At 37.9% G+C, this 14,070-nt stretch overlaps 1 protein-coding gene across 2 annotated transcripts in view; it reads left to right on the forward strand.

The window, feature by feature from the left end:
* The window catches only part of adamts14 (ADAM metallopeptidase with thrombospondin type 1 motif, 14), a 57,799-nt gene that overhangs the window by 33,802 nt on the left and 9,927 nt on the right, over positions 1–14,070 (forward strand). The window contains exons 6-15 of one of the 2 annotated variants that reach the window (XM_019362522.2): positions 311–458; positions 2,615–2,720; positions 7,050–7,193; positions 7,319–7,451; positions 7,689–7,802; positions 8,008–8,156; positions 11,025–11,197; positions 11,398–11,531; positions 12,331–12,454; positions 12,699–12,779. In XM_019362522.2, coding sequence (XP_019218067.1) covers positions 311–458; positions 2,615–2,720; positions 7,050–7,193; positions 7,319–7,451; positions 7,689–7,802; positions 8,008–8,156; positions 11,025–11,197; positions 11,398–11,531; positions 12,331–12,454; positions 12,699–12,779 — 1,306 coding nt within the window. Of the gene's footprint in view, positions 1–310; positions 468–2,614; positions 2,721–7,049; positions 7,194–7,318; positions 7,452–7,688; positions 7,803–8,007; positions 8,157–11,024; positions 11,198–11,397; positions 11,532–12,330; positions 12,455–12,698; positions 12,780–14,070 lie in introns of both variants that reach the window. The other variant, XM_005471375.4, reaches the window with a different exon arrangement.

The following is a 14,070-nucleotide window of genomic DNA, read 5'->3' on the forward strand; positions in this document are numbered from 1 at the left end:
CTGGCAATTTAGCAAAAAGTTAAACTAATACCTGTAATCCTAAGGTTCCCATGTTTTTCTAACAAACATGGGAAGCTGGGAACCCTTTTTGTCCTCAAATGCACAAAAAATATAACTTATTTTCAGCTATTTTCTTTGACAGTTTTTCAAATGACAGTACATCTACTGCACTGATGTAAAGGTATAAGGGTGATGAGTCTACTTTCGCCTTAGAATGAATGGAGTCTTGTTAAGGCGAACGGCAGGGTTACCCTCCTATTTCTTTTTACAGTCTGATAAAGTTTTTTTCTTGGTCCTCTTCATTCTGCAGTCTATAAGCCTGATCGAGCGTGGCAACCCATCTCGCAGCCTGGAGCAGGTGTGCCGATGGGCCAACACGCAGCAGCGCCGCGACCCTGACCATGCCGAGTACCACGATCACGCCATCTTCCTCACAAGGCAAGATTTTGGTCCCGCAGGTATGCAAGGTACTGTATTTTTCTCGATCGAGGCCTGTGCAGACTGAGTGCTGATATCTGCTTCCATTCACAAAGGGGTTGGCTTCAAGTCTTGCCCAGGTAAGGTCGATGGAAATATAAAAGTGGGGGCTGCAGCTGAGGTCCTGAACCCAATTCCGGAAATGGCAACCTCATGAGAAAATAACTGCTGAGTTGTTTCCAAAACCTTGCTGACTTGACATTGACGCCACCCTGGAAAAATGAAAAATTGAGATATTGAAGAAGGTTTTTGGCATGTAGAGAAAAAACAGAAATGTTTGTTAGTTTGCCAGTTATATAAACTAATTGTTCTTTTTTTACTCAGTCACTGTTGGAAAGTTCAGTTTGAACTTTTCTGTACTTTCAGTAGATTATTGTCAATCCAAATATTACTCTACATGTATGCAGTCATTTTGCAGCAAATTTGTGCTATACATGTTGTTCTCCTAGTTTTATGCCTCACCATGTGTTTCTTCTTTTCAGTCCTTCAAAACAAAATTTGAAGTGAACAACCAAACCCGCAGAAAACACTGAGTCCCGAATGAACAAAGCTCTGTGCTTGCATGCACTCAATATCTTGCATTGACCTGTGTATATTTTTAACTTTTATAGAGCACGTGTCATGTTTCGAGGACAGCCTGGGGCTACCTGGTTTGCTTGTCACACCTCTAGGTGTTACCATAGCTGCAGTTGTGTTGTGTTCATAACAAACCTAGTTTCTATGATACCTTGAGCTAGGCTGGGCTGAACCCTGTGCTGCATCTCAGGGTCACGAGCAGACCTCACACATTCTTGTCAAAGTTTAGCGGTGAGATGGTAGATTTTGTGTCCAAACAAGTAATGGGCTGTTGGGTAAACAGAGTGAGTTAATGGAGCAAAAGGAGATGCAGAAAGTTGTCTTAAATGGTGTCATTAGGTGATATTGAGTTTGCCACATTTTAAAAATGTTACTGATTAAATCCTCTGAAAGTGTTTTTGATCTGGTCTCCTTGGCACCAAAAGATTTAACATGATGTTCCCAAGATGTTCAGTGTTTGAGTTTATCAACCACATGACAGACACCACCTCTCTCCTCAATCTTCACATCAACCATAGAGAAACACTTTTTTTTATTACTGTAGTAATTGCTGCACCTTTTTGCTTCAGTGTGCATAGCTCCAAATGGCCTTTCATGGGAATGCGATCGGCATTCTCCTGAATTCCTTTTATCTGCCTTTCAGATAAAGGGTCATGCTCCACATCTGCTTTCATGTTTTGCAACTTCACTTTCAGCATTAATATGTCCATTTTGTTTTCATTTATGAATAGAGCCTTTAGTCATTCTCTTCATAAAGGCATCGTCATCATGCTGTAGCTAAAGCTCACTCTGCTGTGACTGAAATAACCCACTGCAGACATTCAAATAACTTGACATGTACACATGGCTTTATCACCAGCTGTCTGTCTGCTGCATTTTCTGCTTTTTTACCTGCATGCCAAAAAAACAGTCTTCTGATGGTCAGAAAGCATGGAAATTATCTGAAAGCTGCGGCAAAAAAGAAGGCCAGAATGGGCGTGCTTCTGATCCAAGCTGATTCGCACTAAGCTGAATTGCTGCACACCTCTTGATCGAGTTATGTTTAATGTCTGTGCTTTGCTTAAAGTTTGTCGTCCTCGTGAGCTGTGTGAAATGTTGTGGTACCAACCTGGTGTCTGCTGGGTAATAATGATGGCAGGCTTCTGAAACTGCTTTGGGAGTTTCTTTATGTTTGGTATGCAAGCTGTGTACAGCTACTGCTGCTATTGAGGGATTTGCTAGAAGTATTTTACCTCTGTTCGTTCACCTTAAATGAATGAAAGTGCCACTGTGTGAATGTAGCCTACTCTGTCTGATAAATCACAATGTAAACACACAGATATGTGGGGCTTTTTTTCATTGAAAGAAGCTGAGCAGTCACCATCACTCTCTTTATAACTCACACACACACACTCAAGAGCCAGTGTGACAGCCAGCTGCTCACCAAGAAGAGATTAAAACCTTCACAATGAATGCAATTACTCCATATTTAGAAATCATTTTCCACTTTGTTGCACTGCATGAGAATGTCACCACTTTCATTCTTGATTATCAGGGCTGTGTGGTCTTTTGTGTCGCTCAGGGTATGCTCCAGTGACAGGGATGTGCCACCCACTGAGGAGCTGCACTCTGAACCATGAGGATGGCTTCTCCTCTGCCTTTGTGGTTGCTCATGAAACCGGCCATGTGTGAGTAATGGCATCATGAGGAATGCCCAGCAGGGCCACTCACAAGATCTTTCTGTGTGCATTTAAGTTGATAGTTTTTGTGTGATTGTAGTTTGTGAACATAAACAGCGATCTGTTGTTGTGAAAAAGCATTTCATCTGATCTCCAGCTGCGTTTTACACATAGATATGAAAGCAGTATTTTAAACATTATGCTTTCTGTGCCTTTGTGTGTAGACACAAAACATGAGAATGGAGAGAATTAATTGTTTGTGCTTAAAGTAACCTGTGGTTAAGCAGTATATACTTTAACCATTATGCTATCTATACATCTACTCCTGCTGTCAAGGTCAATGGTTGCTAAGGTAGCAACAGGCTAAAAGTTACTGTAGCAACAGGCTGAATGTATTCAATAAATGTATATTAACAGTTATAGTGCTATACAAAAGTCTTTAGTAACCCCTCATAATATGTTGGAGGGAAAATGGAAAATAGGTGCACTGAAACACGTGAAAAAACATAGAAAGTTAGTACAGCTTTAATAAGCTTTAAGATTAGTATGTGGCAATATCACATTTATTGTTCAAAACAGACTGTCTTAGACAAACTCTTGTAATAACACAGTGAATAGTTTTTTTTCCCCAACACCAAAGATTGAAATGCCAAACCATGACAGAGCCTCCACTGTCTTTTACAGATGGTACTTGACACTCACTCCTGAGTGTCTAAAGGTGTCCTTATGACATCATCACTGTGTGAACCAATGAGATTGTCACACCACATTTTGGAATGGGGATATTTATATTTTTTTAACTCAATATTTGAGTGTTTCTTAGTTTTAGACTAGTTGGTTAGTCTAGCAGATGGACTGACTGATGCAGACTCTGTCAAAGAACTCTTAAAAATCTTTTTTTAAGAAACCCTCTACACAGCTGATTCAGTCTCATCAACCAACAGGATATGCAGGTCTCTGCATGCAACAACACATGACAAGAAAGCTCAGGATGAAAGTCGTCTTTGCTTTTTCATAACCTACCCATTAGAAAACATGTTAAAACCGAGCAATATATACATCATATATTTTACACTAATAGTGTTTGATATTAAAATGTGATCGTTTTACTCATGACTCAGGATGTCAAGTTGTTTTAAAAAGAAATTCAAAAAATTTAGATGAGAATGGTTTGAATATATTTTGCCTGTTTCTCTTATCAAAAATGATTGATTGAAGTTTTATATTCTGCTTCAGTAAGTGGTTGAGGCGTGAGGCATGAGCCTATGAATGCAGAACTATTCTGCAACAGACATAGTCAGAGGTAGTTGGATTGGTATCATGGCACCCTGCAGAGTTTTTAATTGCACCAGTTAATTGCAGGTGCAATTACTGTTGCTTTGCAAAATAACAGCTGTAGAAAGTGAAATCCACTTGATTTCTTTCTTTTTTCTTTTCTTTTTTTTGTATTTTCCTGCCAGAAGCAGTCAGATCTGAGCATTTCATCTGAAATACATTTATTTTTTGCCTATGGGGCATGGATTTATTACACACGGCAAAGCCTTTTATCAGATATGTTTAAAAACAACATCTTGTTTTGAGTCCAAGTTTGCCTCTTTTTTTAGTTTGACCTCAGTTAGTTTTTAAATAATGAAATAGACTTGTGATTTTACAGCATCATTGTTTTTCTGCGATTCAAACACCTGCTGACCTCACAGCAGTCATCATGGGATAAGATTACATCTAATCATCTGCGACCTGTTTGTGTCTTCATGGCTGTGTGGGCTTATTTGTGGCCTCCTCAATCCAAACACATGAGAGCTAGCTGAAATGAAAGCTACACATTTCCAGTAGGTGTGAATATGAGTTTGTGCTCTGTGATAGACTGGCAACCTCTCCATTATATTCTCTTCCTTTTGACCAGTGCACACAGGGACGAGCTTTAGCTTTTTGTGACTCTTTAATAAAGCAATAGAAGTTAAATGAAAGACTATAATATATATCAAAATATTGTTGTCACTGACAGCAGTACTATTGCCATGATATATTATTAGGCATTATTTTCAAACCCCTTAAAGGCAGTATTTCAGTTAATCGTTGGGAGCAAGACACAACTGATGTATTCGTAATTAACAGCTGAAGAACAGCAGTTTTGTCCACTTGTCTTAAATTACGTGTGGATATCCTGCTGTGATGCTGCATGTTCAGTGTTTGAATAACTCATGAAAAAGAAGAAAAGAAGGTAATTATTTTGTTGGCATTCAAATACAGTGTCCACAAAGCTTCACCAACTTGATAGTTCAATTTAGAGCTCACCTCCCTTGTTAATCGAGCTTCTGTACTTTCATACTGGAGGTTGGTGTTCCTGGAGTGCAGCTTTAATGAGGCTTGCAATTACTCTATATCAAATAAACAACAGTAAAATTTGTTAACATTTAAAAAACACAGCATCCATAAAAATGTCTAAGGGAATCATAAGTCAGACGCTGATAACCACCTGCACATGCGCTCTCCTCTAATCTCACTTGTCCAGCATTTAGCCTGCTAAGATTGCGCTTTGACCGTGCCTGTTTTTGTAAAGCATTATCTGCCTGGTTTCTATCAGTTAAGCCACTAACTTATCTCTCAAAGAAATATTTCAACATTTTAGGAAATTGTTTTTCTTTGTTGCATAATGTTAAAAGACAACATTTTGATTGTTTTTATGATAAATTTTAATCCGCCACTGGCAGCCATCCCCCATAACTTTATACAATAATCAAAGCGTATAAACAATATGGCTGTTTTATTGTTTCCAGGCAGCAGAGCTTCTAGGAGATTATTGGTTAGAGATTCTGGTGCAATAAAATAGCAAAGTGACATTTTTATACTTGTATGATTTAATTCTTACATACTGTTCACATTTTAATTCTTTACAGTATTGTCCCAGTCAGCTTTGAGCTGGGTCAAGAATTCTCTCATAAAAAGTGTTTGTTCCACATTGAACTGCAGATCTATTTAGACGTATAAATATTCCATCTGACATTAATAAACAGATGATTAATGAATTCATTTACAGTAGGGAGAGCATATGTTTTTGATTTTACAGCATTTGTTTTAGTTGGAAAAACATCTACTATCACAAAATATCATGTTCTGTTTTACCCAAAACATGAAAACATAAAATAACCCTAACTATAACCTCTATGGGGACCTATGCAGTAGTTGCGGGAATACAGACAGTGCCTGTGACAGTGTCAAGGTTCCCCTTGAAGTATTCCACCAAACAAAATAAAACATCAAAAATCACAGGAAAAAAAGGAAAAAAACCCCAAACAGACAGAGACAACACAGTATCGAGATTTCCTAAAACCACAATTGTTCTTAAGCAGACACACAGTGATAGATCTAAAATCCATCTGAATGGATACAGTACATGTCAAATTTAACCTATAATATTGTAAATTCACAAAAACTTGTATAACTTGTATGTTATGACATTTTTAATATTTTCATTTTAGGCAAAGTCATCAGTTTTTAGGATAAATGAGTAAGATGTTTTTAATGCTATCAAATGTCAACAGTATGTAACGGTTTAATAAGTACTGTAGCATTAGTGTGATAGTAGTGACCCAGTAATGTGTGTGTAGGCCGATTTTCTTTTCTACCTTTGGAAAAGAGCCTGTTGCTCCTGCCGTTCTCCATGCAAATCTATATTGGCTGTCTGCTACCTGTACCTTCATAATTAGCATATAGACAGGTGATTTCAGATTTTATTCCATGAATAGAATAATTAAAGAGTACTTGAAGTTATTTTTTAAATGGTTTAATTTGTAGACATTAATGTTTTATAAATTGATGTTTCTGTGTTTGTTCTTCATCTATACCGACAGCTGTTATCCGAACTAGAATAGAATAGAATAGAATAGAGTAGAATAATCCTTTAATTGTCCCACAAGGGGAAATTTGGTTGTAACAGCAGCCAGAAAGACATATATAGAAACAAACAGTACACAGGACACAGAACAGAAACATACACAATTTTTTCTTACATATTTACAATGGACAATGGTTACTATAAACTGCTATGAACTGCTTCAAATGTCACACGTGTATTGCTGGGGACCCTGCTGTGACTTAAATAGAATCAAACAAGCTTGTAATTTTGAAAAAGAATTAAAAGTAAATAGCTGACAGTTTCCAAATTTCGATCAGTGTTCAGAAAGTGCAGAGGTGCAGTACACAACTCTGCTTACTCCTACGCAATCCTGTTGTATTCGTAGTGCATAACAACAGACAGAATTCAGAAAATATCTTTTGCTGTGACTTTGTCACTTACCATGCTCACAATCTATGCTCTTCTGTACTTTTGCCCTTCAGGTTGGGTATGGAGCATGATGGCCAAGGGAATCGTTGTGCTGATGAGACCAGCATGGGTAGCATCATGGCACCACTTGTCCAAGCAGCTTTTCACCGCTATCACTGGTCACGTTGCAGCAAGCAGGAGCTCAACAGATACATCCAGTATGTTTGCTCTTTGCACAGCTGTTGTGTAAATTAATTTGTTCCTTCTCTTTTCCATATGTGGTCTGCTCCTGACCTTGCATTGCATATAACATATGTCCTTATTATTCTTACTGCTTCCTCAGCTCCTATGACTGCTTGCTCGATGATCCCTTTGAACATAAGTGGCCCAAGCTTCCTGAGCTCCCTGGAATAAATTATTCAATGGATGAACAGTGCCGCTTTGATTTTGGTGTTGGTTATAAAATGTGCACTGCTGTAAGTAACCTTTGTGGCCCCAAGATATATAGATTTATTCATTTGAATTATTTATTTATTCCACCATATAATAACCACATAATTAAAATAATTAGAATATTCAACAATTTTTTAATCAGTATTTTTTTATTCTGCTGAGGAGTAAGGTCTGGTTTTTAGCAGGGAAAAACTATGTTTGCTTATCTATGTTTCCAAAAAGAATAAGTGCTCAGATTTGCTGTTTAATTGCTCATTTAGTTTCGAACCTACGACCCCTGCAAGCAGCTGTGGTGCAGCCACCCTGACAACCAGTACTTTTGTAAAACTAAAAAAGGTCCTCCAGTGGATGGAACAGAGTGTGCACCGGGAAAGGTAGGAAATGTCTCTGAATCATCTATAATTTTATTTTTTTCTTTACAATAATTGCTAAGTGGAACTCTCTAAAAATAGGAAGCAGAAATAGAGTTTCTGAGCAATATTTTCAGAGAAGCCAAATGTCATTAGTTTGGACTTTCTGACCTTTTTTTTCTTCTTCCTTTCCCCCTGTCTCTCATTTTTAATGGACACTGATTTTCAGTGGTGCTTCAAGGGTCATTGCATCTGGCGAACCAGCCAGGAGCCTCAGGGCCATGATGGAAGTTGGAGTTCCTGGTCAAAGTTTGGCTCTTGCTCCAGAACATGTGGAGGTGGAATTCGCTCCCGCAGCAGACAGTGCAACAATCCTCCGTGAGTGCTACAGCAACAAGGAAGCTGAATCTATGTCGCAAAACTAAGAAAAAAACAGAAAATAAAACAGCTATACAGATAGTGAAAAAATAGTATTTGATCACACAGTATCGTCAGTATCAGTATTTATCTAAAAGATGTTAATGTACTATATAAGTGTGAATGAAGAGCTTTTAATCCAGTCCTGGGTTTGTTAAGCTTGACTTCGATTGGTTTCATTGATTTATTTATAAAACTATAAAAACCTCATCCTGCATTTATACTATTAATGAAGAGAAAGTTCAAAGTGAGGTGTTATGATGGTGTAACAGAATTAAATGTGATTTCATTGTATTTTAACAGTGTAACTTTAACAACAACAGCTGTTTACAGGAAAGAAGAAAAAATTATAATGTAAGTAATTTTAAGTAGTACAGAAGTTAAGTAGTGCATAACCTTTACAGGAAAGGAGACACAAAAGATAATGTAAATGATTTTAAGGAGGATGTAAGTAATTTTAACTAGAGTAAAAAACTTTGCCACAATAATTATGATTGCAACCTCTGGTTGAATCTCTAATACTACGCATTGTTTGTTGAAGTTAAATTTTGAAGTGTCAGCTTTCACATTTTGGCCATTACCGTTTTAGGATTTTCTTTGTTTGTATGTTTGTTTGTTTGTTTGTTTTTAATCAGAAACAAAGAAAGGAATTACACATACTCAATGCTAATGCAGTATCAGCTTGTCAAAGACAAGGCAGCCAAACCCTAAAACAGGCTCTCGTGCCCTATTTTATTGTATATTTTATTCAAATTGGACCAGGACTTACAGAATGAACAAAGCTTGAACGCAACATGTTATATTAAAAAAATCTAACTTTCAGTACATCAAACTAGTGTTTGCTGGGACCATAGAGTATGTCTAACACACAGTGGCAGTCACTGCCACCTTATTTCTTTTTGCAGCCAGAGCTCTTTGCCCCCAGCTGGTCATTAGAAATAATGTATTTACTCATTACCCAACAGAAACATTGATAGTTTACAACATTTAATGCTTTCTTTGATAATTATCGCACACACAAATCCCTGACCATCATTTTTTCCAGCCGAGGTTAGCCGACATAACCAGTGACTGCATTCCATTTAGGTTTTCATTTTACCGAGATCTCAGAATCAGAATCAGAATCATTATTGTCATTAAAGCAATGAAACTTTTAACAGTGAAATTAAGGTGCAATTTTCTCAGTGGGCAGATTTGATCTGATCTGCAACGTGTTCTAATTTTAGGAACATAAGATTTAAGTGTGCAGATTCTTTTGTTGATGTTCTTTTATTAACTGTGATTAAGACACATTCCTAACTAACTTTAAGGCTAAAATCAGATGACCTGTTCATGCGTAATGCACTGTGTGTTGGCCTTTTGTGTAAATTACACAGGAGCTAGTCTGGAATTTTAAATCTGGAGTTTGTGAGTAAAATAAATCATCCATGTAAACTCAAAAGGTTTACATGGGAGATCCTTTTTCGAGGGTGCAACATGTGATTTGCATGATACAAAAGCAGGGGTAAAGGAAACTGCAGATAATAACAAGACAGCTTCAACTTTGAAAAGCATTTTACTTTCTTTTTTTTAATACTCAACTGGTAGAAAAGTTGTCACTCAGTGCTTTAATCAGAGCTTGTAGACGTCAGTAAAGCAGATTGATTTCTTGCATGAACTGCACAACAACATACCGTGACAAATAGTATGTAGGCCATAATGTAGTCTGCTGATATATGGGATTGATTAGCACAGCAGACAGTTTGATTTTCCATTGCAGGAAAGGCACTGGTGTTAATAGTAACATTATTTACAGCATGATGCTTCAGTTAGAGATTTCTGACATTGTTGTCCCCTTAGATATAGTTCTGGCTCATTGGGACTCATTGAATGAATTGGAGGTGCTCATACAGTTGTCCTGACGTCAGTAACTCAAACCTCTGGCAAAATTAAACTTTTACAATAACTGTACAAATAGCACTGAAGTGTTAATGGTTAGATTTTTCACTTAAGAAGTGAAAATCTGTCTTTCATCAAAAGTCAGTGCACTATTACTTATTATGTTTAGAAGAAATGAAAATAAATTAACTTTGTGGACCTGGCTGAGGATTTGTAAGTAAATCCCACTGATGTGCGACAGCCAATTGCACTGGAAACTGGAAAGTTTCCTGCAGTCCTTCCAGAAAGTCAAACAGAAAAGAGATTTTTAGCATGTTGTGTGTTCAGGACAACATTAAAACAAGGAAAACTTGGTGAAATTCTCCAATCAATATTTAAAAGTTTAGCTGTGTTGCAAGCTGTGATATCAGTGACGGGGCATGTTATGCTAAGAATGCACCTTTTGGGTTCCTAAACTTTTGTGCCTTTTGTACATTTTTAAACATTTTTAAAATGTTTTAAAGATTTCAACAAGTTTCTTTTTAATGTTTCTTGGCTAAAGTGATTTTATTTGTATTGTTTGATTTGAAAAAAACAAAAGCAAAGTGTCTATTCTAGGTCAAAAATTTGCATACAGCTTTGGTGTATTACAATTTCAATTACAGAATTCAAACATATTCTTTAGGCTTTTTTAAATATCCATATTCTTTTTTGTAGCTAGGAGGATGGATCAGGTTTCAAATATTAATAGTAATACACTTACAACTGATTTTAGTCTAAGGTGCTTGGAAAGAAAAGCGTCTGGAATTCTTTAAGTTGCTTGAAGATGTTTCACCTCTCATCCGAGAAGCTTCTTCAGTTATAGACTGACTTTAGTCTTGTTCAATTACAGCCCAAAAAATGACATTTGAATTTTTGGGAACATTATGAAGGAAGTTTGCTCAACAGCATCATGTTTTTGTCCTTGATCAGACCTGCCTACGATGGTAGAGATTGCCCCGGGTCTGCATTTGACTACCAGATGTGCAACACAGAGGAGTGTGCAGGCCCTTACGAGGACTTCCGTGCTCAGCAGTGCGTCCAGAGAAGCAACAAATACCACAAAAACATCAAGCACACCTGGCTGCCTTATGAGCACCCAGATGGTAAGAGCTGGCTCTCCGCTTCATTGGTGAGCTTGAAAGTTTTCTGCACAGCAGCAAGAGGACAGATGGTATTTGCATTAGCAGCTTTTCACAGGAACATTAAGAGTCATGGAGGTGTTATCAGACTGTCAGAGCTTGCGGATGTCTTTATCACATTTGATAATCAGGGTGTGTATGAATGTGTTTTCATGTGCTTTCAGAGGCCCGTAAATGTGAGCTGAGCTGTCAGTCAAAGGAAACGGGAGAGGTGGTATCTATGAACCAGGTGATGCATGATGGGACAAGATGCAGCTACTTAGACCCATTCAGTGTTTGCGCTCGAGGAGAGTGCCTGGTAAGCGTTTGATCAAAAACATAAACTTTGACGTATTTAAGACATAATGAGATAATCAGGCACGTCTTGTGGTTTTTACTACAACACACAAAAAAAGTCAGTGACCTTAAGTCTTCAGACTTTGCACTTATATCATTTTGCACTGTGAAGGTCAGTCATCCAAGATACAATTAGCAGTAAGCTGTTTACATTTTAAATTAAATGGAAGAGACTTTGTCTTAGGGTTTGAAATTCATAATTGGCAATGTTTTGAGAGCCTTTTTTAACAATAGTTTCTAAAGTACACTATCAATTTTAAAATAAACAAATTAAAAGCTACATATAAGAGCAATTTTATTCTGTTGTCACACCTCAAAATAAATCCTTTGTCTTATTAATGCACTATCTATGCATTGCTTTACACCAGAGGTCATACTGCTGTGACCTTTAGTGGATTCTATTTTAATGATGGCAGTGTTGTTTAAAACTATATATAGATATTTAATTACTGAAGTGTAAATGATTTGAATAGAATACATCACCTTTTGCCCCTAGACATGGTTTTTATTTTGTCTCCATTTTCACCTTGGGCCCAGTGTGGCAGCGTTGTAGAGAAGACAATCAGTGTTTTGGTTACTCTTTTGTTATGTCTAGACATGTTTCCAATATGCATTATATTTTACAAGGCACCGTCCAAATCAGACATGTGCTTTGTCCTTCCATGGCATCATTCTCCCAGCAAAACAATCTGTGTCTCTGTAAAAGTCAGTCACAGTGTTCCACTGATGTGATTGACTGGCTGTGCCTTTTCTCCTTACAGCATGTAGGCTGTGACAAGGAAGTTGGGTCTTACAAGCAAGAGGATAAATGTGGAGTTTGTGAAGGAGACAACTCTCACTGCCGCACTGTGAAGCTGACACTCACCAAGACCCCTAAAAAGAACGGTAACTATCAACTGTAGGGGCAGGACAGTGGTGAGATGGATGTTAAACCCTTAGCTCAGAACGAATTAAATGACCAGTTCTTCTATATTTTAGCCACAGCCTACCTATGTACCAGCCTTTATCATCAATCAAGACCCTGTCTTATTATCTTGATTTAGAAATAATTGGCTTCTTTAGAGCCCCCCAAAATAAAACTTGTCTAAAGCACCGAGCTAAACTGTGCGGTTTCTTTTTGCTTTGTTAGGAATGCTGAAAATGTTTGACATCCCAATAGGAGCCCGCCACATAGTCATTGAGGAGAACGAGACCTCCCCTCATATAATTGGTGAGTGCGTCCCACATTTTTTTCATGTGTGGAAACATCTGATGCTTTTGACTGAAAATAATAGGGCTGGTTTGTGAACAGAATTAGAAGTCAAGGGGTTTGTAAACCAGATTGTAACATATTTTCTCAATAAGAAAGAGATTTCAGAGTCAGCTCACAGAAAGTATCGGAGATTTCTTTGATGGAAGTAAAATTTACAGAATAGTGATTGAATGAATAAGGGGGTAATTATTAGCAATAATATGACCTAATAGCATCTTATAGAAACTTTATAGGGACTTTATAGGTTTTGCAGACAACTTCACGATCTATAGTGAGAGCGGTGTGCAGGTGGATGAGCCTAGAGAGGTGGAAGTATGTGCTGGACAGAAGGGGAAAGAAAGTCAGCAGAAGCAAAACAGAATACATGTATATGAAGGAGAAAGAGGCAAGAGTAACAATGAAACTGCAAGGAACAGATGTAGTGAAGGTGGATAAGTTTAAAAACGTGGGTTCAACCATACAGTGCAATGGACAGTACACAAGAGAGGTGGAAAAAAGAGTGTAGGTTGGGTGGAGTGGGTGGAAATGAGTGTCAGGCGTGATGTGTGACAGCAGGAGAATTTTCACTGGGAGTGACTTGGACAGGGATTAGAAATAAGTGCACCAAAGGAACAGCTCAGGTTGAGTGGTTGGAGGTGAAGTTAAAGAGGCAAGGCTGAGATGGTACGGACACGTGCAGAGGAAGGGTGTGGATATATGGAGCTGTCACGCAGGACTAAAAGAGCAAAGAGCACAAAGAAGATTCATGGATGCAGTAAAAGAAGATATGCAACGTGCTGATGTGTCAGAAGAGAATGCTACGATGAGATGGAGGAAGATGATCTGGCGTAGCGACCCCTAAAAGAAGAAGGACTTTATTTTTGTTTGTGCAAGTTTAATAACACTTATGCATCAGGAACTACAAAATGTTATAATAATAATTCATATAGCTTCCTATAGCATGCACACCCCACCACAAATTGCTCAGGAACTGCTCAGAAAACACAATAAGAAGCCCATGATGCTGTCCCAGCCTCAGACTCTTTGGATTCTTTCTCTAATCAAGCATCTGTTTCCAACTTCCTGGTACCAGACACAACAGGACACCCCATAGTTCATGTGCTGGTGATCTTGTGGCTCAGATATGTTTTGGTGGCACAAGCGTAATGAGAGCATAATTAGGGAGTTGGTTTTAGTGTTTTTTCCACAGGTGTAAATATCCTGCGTCTGTTTTGCCCTCTGCTTCTGTAGCCTACCGCATGAAATAGCA

The sequence above is a fragment of the Oreochromis niloticus genome, linkage group LG8 (assembly GCF_001858045.2).
Source record: "Oreochromis niloticus isolate F11D_XX linkage group LG8, O_niloticus_UMD_NMBU, whole genome shotgun sequence".
NCBI classification, from domain to species: domain Eukaryota; kingdom Metazoa; phylum Chordata; class Actinopteri; order Cichliformes; family Cichlidae; genus Oreochromis; species Oreochromis niloticus.